We start from the raw sequence: 14,607 nt of genomic DNA on the forward strand, positions 1-14,607 counted from the left end.
CTGCGCATTACGTTAAAAGCATAAAATACAGTTTTCACAGCTTTATTTATTTTAAAAATGGACCCCCCCCCCCCCAAAAAAAAAGCCCACACATCGATGAGCTGGTGCGCCATTTAAACGCATTAGCACTATTATACTATAGTACTCAGAGGCAAGTCGAAATCAAAAAGCGCTGCCTATCGGCTGAGCGCTTAATAGCTTTTGGATATATCTGCGACGAACTATTTTTGCTAGATCAACTTGATTCATATTTAAATAATCCTTTTCGTAAAATTTTTATTACTTCAAAATAATCATGTTTCAATAGATGTACATAATTGGTATTTTTTCGCTCAGCGCGCTGCGTATCAGCTCAATCATGACTTCATTTCAGGTTGGCGACATCAAAAATGACCCGAACTTTTACTTTTTTAAATTTTATTTTGCGGTGGTAGAAAATATTCTATAGAGGTAGCCTATCTACTACCGGAAGAAGTTTTGATCGTACCGAAACAGGAAGTGCCCTTTGGTGGTTGAAAATATTAAAAAACGGGGCTCGATCCTTGAAATGCCTCCTTTCCCTTCCGGAAAAATCCGTAATTTTAGGTTTAGGCGTTCAAAATATCTCCATCAGATTTCTCAGATTGAAACTTGCGATTTTAGTCAGGTCCTATTTTTCAAAATTGTCTGGCCATTTTCTGAAAATTATAATTACCTACCTTACGAATAATTGGATGGATTAAACGGAATCAGCGTAACTGCATTTCACGTTGCCTAATTGTTTCTATATTTGATGTTTTCAACAGAGAACTAAATTATTGACGCATTTAAAGTTTTGTGTATTTCCCCTGGATTATGAATAATATACTTAAAAAATTTCAAGTTTCAGTGAAGTTCGTTACTTTTCTATTTTCGGAAAATATTTGTTTTTTCAGGATGGGATTCTTTTCAAAACAAGTTGGAATTATTCAGTAGGAAATAATAAAAAGCAGTTCCTTTCAATTCAAATACAAGCTTTTCTCAAAATGTTCAAAGTATGGAATGATCATGCTTATGAATGATAACTTAATTTAAGTAATTAAATATTTGGGGCCGAATAATCCTAGGGCTAATATAAGTGATCAACATAAACATAAGGTCATCTCAGAGATATAGTTCAACGCTAATTTTCGCATTCTGAGAGTTTTCAACTTAAAATATTCACTGGAAAAAGTATCTTAGATCTAGAGTCCAGAATCTCAATGCCTTTAATTAACAGGAGAAAATAGTGTTGATTCATTCGAATTTTTGCTTGAAATGAGAGCCATGACTCTTAATTTAAGCGGATTTCTTTTAGATTCAAGCAAAAATCCGATAGAATCAAGAGTATTTTTTCTTGTCAAATTTTTGAAGAGTCCGGACTCTGGATCCAAGAGACTTGGAGACCAAGAGTTCGATGTGTGGCCAGTCAATCTTAAAACTACCTACCTTTAGATTACCTCTTCCTCCAAAATGTGATTTAATTGTTTCTATTGGAGTTTGTCTATTTATGAGAAAAATGTTCCTTAATGAAGCTTGATCGTATTTTAAAGGAAGCGAAAACTGCAAAGATAGTTCTTTAAAAGTTTTATAAGTAGAAAATAAAAAAGTCAAGGACTTAAATTTTCATGAATTTATTTATTACATTATTTTATATTTTATGGCATTTTATAAACGTTTACAGTAAAAATACAAATGGCTTTGACACAAATATAAAAATTAAAATAATAGGCACTCTCAGATTATTTGTAGTACAAAAAGAGGAAAATACTGACCCAAAACTGACTGAAATAAGATTTAATGACAGCATTTACCAGTTTTATAGTTCGCTGAAAAAAACCGCACAAGATGTTATTGGTTGACGTAATTCCGGATATGAAACTCTTGAAACAACACACTGATCCTCACTCAAGTTCCTAAATAAGTTACAGACTCCAAATCCCCTGATAAAAGGTTTCGAAGTTTCATAGCCTCTTCAGTAACATAACATAACATACATAACATAACATACATTCTTTTTTCTCATTATTATTTTTACCCCTCATGTTTGCGCTGTGTCAACGAGAATATAACAGCATTTTCCAACATTTTTGGAATAACTGGTACTGTTGACATTTTTCTTATTATGAAGAAACGATCCTATTTCCCTCTGTAAAATTGTTTTTTCTTCTTTTTCTTTCTTTCTTTTTTTCTGCTGAAATGCTTCTACTTTATTTTCCACACGAAGAGTATAGTGAGTTTTCTGAAGGAATAATTTAATACTGAGATTTAGTTTAGTAATTTTTGGTACAATAATACAAAAAAAAAAAAAAAACACACATAGAATGAGAAACAATAAAACTTTTACTAAACCTATCGATGGACGTTTTGCTAGTCAAAACTAGCGATTCCTATTGGTGATTACTAGTATCTTAAAAGTCTAGTGGGGGAAATTCATAGAACTGTTCCAAGTCCTAAGGAACACAATGAGAGTAAAAAATAAAAATTGCTACCAGTAATCATCCTCTACTCGAAAAAAATTAGAGGATAGTCACAGGTGATGTTAATTTTTTTTCCCCGCCTGGAATTGTCAACTTCGAAAAATTGCCGATGAAGTTTTCCTCTGACGATAAACAGGTCAGGTACCATAGTCGGATAGCTGTGACTTTGACTCATAAATGCTAACATCAAACGGCGTGCATTTCATCTCGGAATTTTGACAGGCTACACAGGGTAATTGAATCGGCTCGTGCGAAAACCGCTAATGTCCATTTTCTCTTCTTTTGAGTAAACTGCAAAAAACTGTAGAAGCCTTTTAAATGCGGGATTAAAACATGTTCAGAAGTTGATTATTACAAGAATGGATTGTAGAAAAGGATCCCTAACAGTTTCCAGCTCCTCTTCAGTCTGGGATGGAGTAATTTAAAAAAAAGGACTCTGGACATTAGTGGTTTTCGCATGATTCGTACAAATCGCCGAGTTTTGGAGCCGTTTGATACTTTCAATGTTCATTCTAAAGATATTAAAACGATATTTTATCATTCATATAAAGTTAAAAAACTAAAATTCTTGACAATTGCGGCACTTAAAGCAAGTTTCATCACGGGACTACCAGCAATGAACTGGACATTAGCGGTTTTCGCATGATTCGTGCATGGTCGGTTCTAAATCATCGAAAACGCATATTTTTCAGTATGCCTTTCGGGCATAATAAGGTTATCCTTACGTATTTTGAGGCGCTGAATCCGAATATGACCTCCGTTTTTTTCCATCACCCTCCAATTTTACAGTTGGGATAACAGTCGGAAAAACACCGAAGATGCCCAAAAATGATCATTTTTCCGAGTAAAATCGGCTTTTCCGGAAAATTGGAGGGTGATGGAAAAAAACGGAGTTCATATTCGGATTCAGCGCCTTAAAATGCATAAAGATCACCTAATGTCGTCCAGGAGACATTTTTTTATTTCGGTTTGTTGTACAGTATAATGAGGCATATAACGGTAGATGGACATTAGCGGTTTTCGCATGATTCGGACCATGGCCCCCCCTGAAAAGAGCTTCAAACCGAAGGAACAAATATTTTCACTACATTCATGAGTGTGTCTGCCCTCCGAGAGTATTTTAACCCAATAATCTCAAAATTGAAAAAAATGGACATTAGCGGTTTTCGCACGAGCCGATTCAATTATCCCCCCTCTTACTCAGTTTTACCTTCTATATGTTGAAATACCTGTACGGACGAAAACCGGAGCAGATTATATACCGGGCAATGAGGAACTTTACATTTCTGAGACATTCGTTGTTGGTAGTAAAATACTGCACCATCCACAATGTTTGAATTTGATGTTAGATTTCAAGGCAGAACTATTCTACCTTTTTACCGGTTCCAGGAAAAGGAAATGACTCATTTTTTCAATTATGTTTAAAAGAATATTTTTGTCTGCGATAATAACCCTAGAAAGAAATCAGAAAGCAAATAGTGGCGTTCCTCTTGTTACATCTAAAGAGACATTAAAGTTGTAAAGAGATTTTTCTTTCGTTTTGAAGGAACTGTAAAAATAAACTTATGAAGTAAGTACATAGCTGAAATGTTTTGGTTCTATACACTGTATGAATATAAAAAAATATTGTTGCAAATATCTTATTATTATTTGGATTCACATTTATGGAAGACGTTAGAAAGTGAGGAAGTTTTCAATACAGTTCGAACAGAATTTAATAATAAGGCACGTGTATCCTAAAAATAAAACTCTTGGAAAAATTATCATATTTTGCTTATTTTTGGCTCAGAAACGCCCTTTACCAATCTGGAAAGGCGTCAAGGTGAAAATTGATATAAAGTCTGATTATGGACATAAAATTATCTAATCTCTATTATAGAGTCTTGGTGTTATGCCTACTGGCCAAAAAAGTCTAATATGTTCCCTCTCTGTGGCTAATTTATGAATCTTTCCCTGATAAAGATTTTGCGTCACGTCCGTCGTCCATGTGAAAATAAAGGAAGGGGAGGGGCTTCTTGTGTGTGTTCAGACCCTTATATTTTGAGTGCATATGACGTAGACATGAAGTGTTTTAAGTCCCCCGAATACTGATTCCTCAAGAAGAAGTCTATTATTGTTTAATGACTTCTACTTAAGATAATCGATTCAAAGGCCCACTTGATAAATATGTCAAGCGGCATTTTTGGGAAAATTGAAGTGTGAAAAACGTTTCGTAAAGTTAAAAGAATAGTGCTTTTTTGAAAGGAGAAGAGTGCGAATAATTTTTTTTTTTTCAGTCCATTAAACTCTATGTAGCTTTTCAACTTTCAACTTTTTTTATAGAAACCAAAAACGCCACTTAATGTGGTTTTTACTGGATCTTTCAATATAAATGAATTTTTCAAATCTAAAACCAAATATTGATTCTTATGAGATAAAATCTTGATGATGATCTTTTGATGAAAACTTTTATCAACGAAGGAAAAGGTTACTCAGGTGGGTCATTTTAAATGTATTAAATGTTTCTTTTTTCATGAAAACCAGCACCTTTAATTGGAAGGCTCTCAATGACCGAGTATTCATTTTGCGTCATTATTACTTTTTTAGATTCGTTAATTATTCAGACCTCCTCTTGAATTATGACAGATTTACATTAAAGTTGGTAATATATACGTACACAAATATACAATTTTTTGAATTTACAGATTTTGTATTACTATGTTAGGTTTTAAAATGAGAAACATGGATAAAATAAAGAAATCTGAAACTCAACAATCAATCTGAGAATAAGTACAATACTCTTCAGCTATGCTGAAAATAAATATTTAAAATTAAATATTATACACGTATGTAACAAAAATTTGTAGATTCTCTGGTTCAAAAGATCTCAATGAGACGCAATTTTTCCTGGTCAAGAGTAAATAAACTGGACACATGTATACAGCTTCAAATATCAATAAACTTCAACCATCGAATCCAGAAACATAAGGGATCAATATTTACATTTATATTACAACCTCCGAAATATCGTTATGCTTGCATAGGTCGATGTCGTAAGTCGGAAAAAAAGAGCCGCAAGTAGTTTCAAAACTTTTTACTGAACAGTACATGGGCATTTTGGAATACAATCAACCTACAAAATTACCGACAGTTATTTGAGGACATTTTTAATACGAAATAAATCAACAGAGTTTCATTGAGTGATGTTGATCGATTTTCTCGATTGATGCGAATTACGCGGAGAGAAGATGTTTCAATTTTGATACGTTTTTCTCCACTTAAGACATCGGTAGGAAAACATATAAGCAATGCTGTATACAGAGACTTGGAGCAGCAACATTTTCAGGCTCATTCAAGCATTACATAATATATACCTGCCCTTTAATATTTTTTTCACTCTTGTCAGTTGGGACACGTCCGTAGCAGAGTCCATCGTCCCAGCGTTAATTCTACATAAAACTGTTTTTAATGAGTTGAAATAATCTTATATATGAGCTAAAGAGAAGGATGTGAATTTACTGCAAAGGTGGAGGTACTATGCTCGGTTTAATAGAACCGGAATGAATTTTAAAGACGGAGAAAAGTTCAGCATAAAAGGCCAATTCCAATAAGAGGAACTTATTCATTCTCTTTCAATTCAAGGGGGTTGAATGTATGACTTTCATATTTCCCTTTTCTTGATTTATCTTAATCATAAAATATTATAAAATGCTTGAAAGAGCTCTATCGAAACAGTAATAAAAGTAATTTTGCACAGAAGTAGAGCGTTTTAGCAATAAACAGGCACTTTTTAAATTTTATGAAATACAACAAAACTTCAACTAAAAGTTATTTTAATAATCATCCTGATTAATTTTAGGAGATCAACAATAAAAACAACAATAATATTGACACTATTTAATGGCACGGTATGTCTCACGGGTTTCAAAACATGTTTCAATGTTTTGTTTGATTCTCACTGGTTATTTAAAAGGTCAAAGTAGCGCATCGAGGCGTATTTAAAACAAAATAAAACTTTGATTCAAGAAACAGCAAGTGATGGCACTCTGGAAAAAGAAAACTTTTACCTAAAAACTTTAGCCCATTAAATGAATAAGGGCATGTGTACATAAAAAATAAAGAAAACAATGCATCGATCATAGATCAAAAACAAAGCAACGACTTACATTAATTCTAAACTTAAATTTTGATTTTTAATTAATATGTTGTTACAATTCAAGACTGGACTTTTTCATTTATATTGACGGTACAAAGATAGAAAAATAACGTGAGAGGTTACCAGATTCCTAATCATAATCCCCAAGAAATCTAGCAGCTAGTACTAGATTTCTAGTTGTACCCATCACGCTGCTACTAACCGTAAACGGATCCAGGATTAACGGTGCCAGAAATCTAGTACTTATTGTCTACAAGATTTCACGAGGATTTTTTTACAATGAGAACACTCTACTGTCACTTTTCAGCAAATTGCTTTGCTCGAAATGATCACTCTTAAAATTCACCTATTATCATCTTCTGGATAACAATTTGCAGTACCCATTTTGTTAGCTTCCAATTAATTGAGATCACGTTGCTCTATTTAACTTTAATATTATTCAATCAGCCTATTTTGTCTGTCAAAACAATTTGCCTACAGTTTCCTTCAGATACGATTGATCAAAATATGCAAACTCAAAAGTTTCTGACATTAATTTACTTTCCCTCTTTTTAATTTTCCAGGGGTTAGCAGCTTGTACGGCGTTGTGAAGGAAAATGATGGCTGCGAGGGTCCCTCTTTTCTCAAATGTAAATAATATCTTTTAATTAATGATTATGCTCTGAAGCTTCGGGTTACCTTTCAACAATTGGTGTCTTCGTAATGATGTTTTTACACATATAATATATTGATACAAACAAATAATTTTGTACTAATTTAGTTTTCTTGTATAGTACATGTATCTCATTTACCAAATCTTTCTGTAGGACATGAATTTATGTAAAATTTCACTGCTATTTCACGCTCTTACGAAGCAAATATCACCTTCCATTTGTAACGCTTAGCTCTTCAAGCGCTGTATAAATTCCGGAATGAGATATACACCGAATTACACTCCGATATTTTTAAGGGTGTACCTTGGAAAAGTCATCCATCTGTATCTGCTAAAAAAAATTATTTCGAAGAATAGTGCTTTTGTAAATGTTTGTATAGCGTTTCTCGTCTTAGAATTGAGTTACATTGAAATTTTAAAAACGGGGTTTCTCCCAGATAATTTGTTGATTAGAACCAGGTAGAATGAGGAGAAATATTCAAGCCGTGGATCACTTGGGCTGTTTGGGTAGGTGCCTCTTCATGTGGAGCGCAAGATGATCAGAGCGGGCAAAAGAGCGCTCGCAAATGGCGCACTTGAACGGTTTCGCCCCTGTGTGCTTCCTGTAGTGACGAGTTAATTCATCTGATCTGGCAAATCGCCACTCGCACTCTGGCCACTGGCATCGATAAGGTTTTTCTCCTGAAACAAACAATCAAAGCAAAGCTCCATTACTCTCCTGGCTCTCTTGGTATCATAAAACATTTGCCGATAAGCTACAATTCAACAACGGCGCCGCACAATGTCCTCAACAGCATTTGTGTGTGATAGGAGGAACGTCATAAAGTTCCACGGATCGATATGCAAATCTTTGTGCCGCACGGGTCCGACCTCCGTTTCAGCCTTTCGAAAATTTCAATCATTATCTGGTCTGCTTTGAAAGTTCTAATAGATCGAGCAAAATTGAACTTTCCGCTCATTATGCGAACAAAATGAATAGTAAGAAGCGGTTGTGAGTCCTATCCAACTCTAACGCTGGAATTTCATCGGGGAACAAATCGGAATTGTACTGCATTTTGCAATCAAGCTTACCTCTGGCTCATTTTGAAAACAATGTATGTTCCATTACAAGGCCGGATTCACCTACTTGCCGCCCATGGGCCGCCTGTGTTTTGCGCCCCTTCTCATTCGTTTTGAAACATCAATAAAAACCATCAAGTGAACGTGACGGAGGGGGAGGGGTGCATAAAACGCGTTTACTTGTGTTGGACACACTTTTGGCGAAAGCCCTGTCATCACTACTGGCAAAAGTTCACGGAACTTTGTGCAAAAGTTAGGTTTATTAGAAATGAACGAAAAAATTATGAAAGAACAAACATAAATATGGTTTAATAATTTAATAACTTCCGCCGCACTGCGCTGACCGAACTGTGTTTTTGCGCAATGCGTGAAGTATTCCTACAGTCTTGCAGGCGCAGGTGCTATGCGTTTCTCGCCGACCGCTGCTGAACGCACTGTGTTTGACGCAATGCGTGAAGTATTCATGCAGTCTTGTAGGCGCTTTGCGTTTCGCGTCAACCGCTGCTGGCCGCAATGCGTTTGACGTAATGCAGGAAGTATTCATGCAGTCTTGTAGGCGCTAATATGTGTTTCATGCCAACCGCCGCGCCTAGGGCTTCTCCTTTTCATCTCAAGTTCTTGTCATCATTGCTCTCTGCATCGCGCCATTTCAGGCCAGATTGCGTGTTTGATTGCTCTCCTAACTCGACTAATTAAAAGTGCTGTCTTTTGTGTCACCGAAAGACGGTTTTCTCATTTGAAATTTATTTTCTGAATCCAATTTTTTTAATACCTACATCTAAAAAAAATGCAAAATTTGCCGCCATGGGCCGCGGCCCATGTGGCCACCCCCTAAATCCGGCCCTGTTCCATTAATATCCCTTTTCAGATAAGTGATTTTACAGATAAGCCACTCGAGAAGAATTTTCCGGTTAATAATTCTTGGACGAGAGAGCTGGTTGAGTCAACCGGAAATCGCTTTAAAATTACATGGCGTCTCTTCGAAATAACAAAAATGTAGTTTGAAACAGTGAGTTTTCCTGTTGGCTCAACTAGAATTCTCGTGCCGGAATCATTAATTGGAATTTCTTTTGATGCAACCAGAGGATTATTCTCCGTGCAGTATCCCACTACTTAATGGGTGGTACGTTACCACCAAAAGAAGTAAATTGGTAAAATATTCAATTTACATCTAACGAGTTCTTCATACGGCAACAACGTCTCTCGTTATAACCGTTATCGAACCATAAATCAACAGGGGTCCTGCGCAGCGACCGACTGAGATAGTCTGGAGCTTCAAGTAAGGAGCAAGGATATAGATATAGGCACAGCGACCTGACAGCTTCATTGCACGCCGACAAGTGCTACTCCGTTGTCAAACACCCTTAATAATTAGCCCTGATTCAAAGTAATTTTAAACGAGCCCCCTGGATGCTTCTTTGCAATCTGGCAACAGGGATATGCTGGGGCGAGCGACAAGCGACAGATATATTTGCTCCGATATCTGAAAACAAGCGGATGGCGATACATGTGCAAAACTGCACAACTATCAGCTTACCTCTAATTTTCTCACTCCATTTGTGCTATTAAAAAAAGGGAAAGAATCTGAACTCCTAGCCTTGCTCGCGTCTTTTGCGGTTCAATAGCTGGACGCATGTAACACACAGAGTTGCCGCGTTGATATGCAGAAAATCACGCATTCAAAGTTCAGTATTCCCCGTGTGTTTTGTAATCCAAGTGTAGTTATGAATTTATGCTCCCAAGATTTTCGGAAACGCTTGTCGATGGTTATGGTTTCTCCTAGAAGAGATGTTTGATCATCGGCATACTCATCAGCTCATCGATCCTCTGGGACCGATTACCCGATGGGTATAGTGATGAGTACTTGAAGAAATCCTGCGACAATAACGCTTATTTAGCAGAAAATCTTGCGAGTGGTTGCATCTCATCGATCTCTCGATTTGATAGCGCTTCTGATGGTTCGGTGCTTCGAGTTGAGAAAATCCTCCTCTTCTTATTTTCCTACGAACGACAAAGGCATAGCCCTGTTTGTCAAGCTATCTATTACTAAGCATATTAAATCATAAAAAAAATATAAAATTAAAGTATTGGTAAATATAAAGGATTCGTCAAATCATTAAAATACAGCGATGAAACATTCGATCACCCTCAGGAAAAGAGAGCCAGCTTTGTTTCCCTTCTTTAAGAAGGTCGTCCCGGTAATCTATTTTCCGAGGGTATTGTCTGGTCATTGGTCATACAATCTTTCGCTGGTTTTTCTTCATCCATTCGGTCAACGTGCTTCGTTATACAGAGTTATTCAAAAGTCACGCACCACTGGCCATAACTTTAGTTCTAATTAAGATATCGATTTGCGGTTTGTGACGTTTTTCCTCATATTAAGAGGAAACCTTTTATTAGGCACTTTCCAGTTTTTTTATCCCCTAAGGGGGGGGCGGGGGGGGGGGGAGTACTCACAAATTTCAAATGACCACCCCCCTCATGGCCAGGGGTGCGTGACTTTTGAATAACCCTGTATCTTGTATCCTTATCGACGTCGATTTACCGCGATACTATGGGATACAAGATCGTGATAAATTCAGATAAAATTTTGATTTTATCGAATGCGATTTCATAGGGATAAATTTGCGACAACTCGAAAATAATCGCACAGATGTTTATGATCCTACGATTTTACTGCCGTAAAATCGTGAAAAAATCGCAACTTAATGTAAAAATGCAGCAAATTTTTCGCTGAAAAATGCTACCTGGCTCACGAGCTTTGCTTTGTAGTCTGAAATCGAGCCACGGTTTTGAAAGCGCGAATGAAACGGCAACATTGGCAATACATTTGCACGAGCGGATTCATCTCAATTTTATCTTGTTACGCTCCTGAGAACAGGTAACGATTTCAGAGAGGAAAATATCAATAAATATGACCTGTCATACACATCCTCTTGCGATGAAATGCTGAATGCGGCTCCTGATACTCGACTTGTGCACTAGTTCTACCCAGAATTCCACTTTTAACCAATCAAAATATCTCGGTTTGGAAAATCGAACAGCCATACGCGAAGAGCAATGAAAGTCTCGCTTGTCAGGATAGCACGGCTTACTTAATCGCGATCATACCTATAATACAAATATTTGGTCATGCCGCCCGCCGCGCCGCGCCGCGGGAACTTAGATATGAGATGTACCATTGGGAAAAGGAGTTAGGAAAAGCTATAACAGCTGTAAGCTAGAATCTTATTAAAGCACTGTTTCGAGTGGAAGCATGCAGTTTAAAATTCAACTGAATAATTTTCGGGATAAACAGAGTCTATCTAAAAGTTGTAAATATTTCGGGCACATCATTGAAGCTAAGTCAGGAGGCACACAAATCCATCAAAATAGGTCTCAATTCGCATTAGCGATTCTGTGTTCTTCTCGCAGAAATAATTTGAAACTGAGTTGTCAGAGGGAAACGAATCCAAATGAAAGGGTGTGAAGATACCCCTACCGGGGGTTTTCAATGTTTTGCCTTCAATTTGCGAGGTAGGCTAGAAAACATCATAATCGGTGCAGCAATAGTTCTCTATTCGATAACCTGTAACTGGTGTTGTCTACAAATCTTGTCTTGTAGTAAATTATGCTCACTAACAACCCCGGGATGCTCGTGTTTTATATTCAAGTCTCCATGACCTATACTGCCATGCTAAGGAAAAACGTCGTATGAACCTCCAGGCGTTGCTAAATTTCCTTTCATAAAACGCGAATTTCCTGGTAAATTTATGAATATTTTCCTTCCAATTTTTCAGATAATTTGGTTCACAATTTTACCTACAGATTCCGAAAAGTTAGAGAAAAAATATTCATAACTTTCCTCAATTTATCGAAGGAAATTTGGCAACTCGCGAATGTTCTTACGGCCTTCTTCCTTTAGCACGGCAGTGCAGTACGAGAACCATTAAAAAATGACAACCCAGTCCAAATTGTGTTGAAGAAGCATGTATACGTGTAGACTGTAGAAATGCCACCGACAATGGGACACTGTGGGCAAGTTGGTCGTGGATTTGACGTGGGTACTCGGAGATGTAAACTGAGCATATACTGATCTAAGTTCAATAACTGTTTAAAATGTTTTGCCACGCGCTGTAACGAAGCGACAAAATGTCCAAGCACGTGATCCGTGAATGCTCCGAACAGTATGTGCATTAATCGGTACATGAATGAGGCGGAAGGGGCGGTAAGAGTTGCCATTTCCGCGGTCCCTTGTCGTGTACTTTTGTCAACGTTACATGCAGCTGCCGAATAGTGCCGAATATCAGCTCTTTAATTCGTATGGAGAAGTGTAAAATATAAAATGTGCATCATACATTCTGGCAACTTTTGACGTTTTGCCGCTCGCCTTCACTCTGCGGGCGTCGCGCTCGCAACCGCCATGAATTCGAAACACGGCTAAAACAATGCGCAATGCCTCAAGAGTGTGCGCGTCGGCAAAGTGACAGGAAAATCCCTTGTCTTTGTCGAGACATCCCATGTTTTTTTCGCACGAATTGGCACCTGTACCCGACCGTAATTGTTTTCTCCGATAAAGCGACAATAAACAGTTGATTTTTCTCTTTTTTTCGTGTGGTCCCGTTTTCCTCTTTTTTCGCCGCGACGTGGAACATGAAATGGGAACAATTTGAGAAAATTTGAATATCAACAATAGGTACGTGTGGTCGTTCTGCTCGTTGGACGTACAGGAATTTGTTGAAAGGTAACAATGGGTCACAGACCTTTGGACATAGTGTGCATTGAGATGAGCTTGAGCGGATGTACTGATGCGCGCCGTGAAACTCATTCGCCTCCATTTTCATCTCAATCCTAGTCGAGGAGTAAGATTTGGGATACTGTCGGATCTTGTCATCTTTGGTTGGAAAACTGATCCAAGTATTGTACTATCTGGCCTGTAATAACGTCCTTTTGAATTTACTTTTTAAGATAAGAGCGAAAAAAATATCCCATATGCCAGGGCCGGATCTATCTACTTGCCGCCCATGGGCCCATGGGCCGCCTGTATTTTGCCGCCCCCTTCTCATTCCTTTTGAAACATCAATAAAAACCATCAAATGAACGTGCCAGCGCAGCGGAGGAGGGGTGCATAAGACGCGTTTACTCGTGTTGGACACATTTTTTGCGTAAGCCGTGTCAACACTACTAGCAAAAGTTCACGGAACTTTGCGCGAAAGTTAAGTTTCGTAAACCTATCTCTGTGTGGACTAGGCCTCCCTTTCATAAGAAATGAACGAAAAAATTATGAAAGAACGAACATAAATGTGGATTAATGATTTTAACTTCCGCCGCCGCGCCACGCAGACCGCACCGAGTTTGGCGCAATGCGTGAAGTATTCAGACAGTCGTGTAGGCGCTATGAGTTTCACGCCGACCGCTGGTGAACGCACTGTGTTTGACGCAATGCGTGAAGTATTCATGCATTCTTGTAGGCGCTATCTGTTTCACGCTGACCGCAATGACCGCTCTGTGTTTGATGCAATGCGTGAAGTATTTGTGCAGTCATGTAGGCGCTATGTGTTACATGCCGATCACCGCGCCGAGGGCTTCTCCTCTTCATCTCAAGTCCTCGTTATCATTTCTTTCTAAGTCGCGCCGTTCCAGGCCAAATTGCGTGTTTCAATTCTCTCTTAACTCGACTAATTAAAGGTGCTTTCTCTTGTATCGCTGAGAGGCGACAAAATTAGAAAATACTATACTCTCAGGAAATGAGAGATTTTGTCGCCTTCTCTCGTTAGTAATTTTTTTTTAAATTCGATTTTTTTTATACCTACTTTTAAAAAAATCGCAAAATTTGCCGCCCCTTATAGATTTGCCGCCATGGGCCTTGGCCCATGTGGCCACCCCCTTAATCCAGCCCTGCCATACGCCCCAATTTGTGAAAAAAGCCAATAACTACATCGAATGCTGAGAGTTTTTTCCGGAAGCGTATTTTGTGGGCATGTCATCGTCAAAGTCTCGCGATCTTACAAAATTAAGTTGTAATTGCAAGTCTAATTTTTGATAAACATTTAAAAAAATTACTGAAAATTTTCTTGAGTGTGACTATTAAAAATGAACATAATAAACGAATGTACAAATTATAACACGTTATTTTTTATATGATTTACGCACCGCCACGACTGAATGGTTGTATTACTGAATTAAGTACAGGCTGTTTCAACATGATTTGTCTTCAAAGTCAGTTCAAACGGTAGTCCCTCATATGCAATATTCCCTTTGCAAAGTCCACGATAGCAGCCTTCAATTCATTGCATTTTATTTCC

General features: G+C 37.6%; 1 protein-coding gene across 1 annotated transcript in view; it reads right to left on the bottom strand.

Annotated features, from left to right (window-relative positions):
- Positions 1-1,615: 1,615 nt before the first annotated feature.
- Positions 1,616-14,607, bottom strand: part of LOC109029544 (uncharacterized) — a 168,894-nt gene continuing 155,902 nt past the window's right edge. Inside the window, exon 4 of the mRNA XM_019040034.2 lies at positions 1,616-7,945. Coding sequence (XP_018895579.1) covers positions 7,755-7,945 — 191 coding nt within the window. The 3' untranslated portion in view covers positions 1,616-7,754. The remainder of the gene's footprint in view (positions 7,946-14,607) is intronic.

Source organism: Bemisia tabaci, chromosome 5, assembly GCF_918797505.1.
Source record: "Bemisia tabaci chromosome 5, PGI_BMITA_v3".
In the NCBI taxonomy this organism is placed as follows: Eukaryota; Metazoa; Arthropoda; class Insecta; order Hemiptera; family Aleyrodidae; genus Bemisia; species Bemisia tabaci.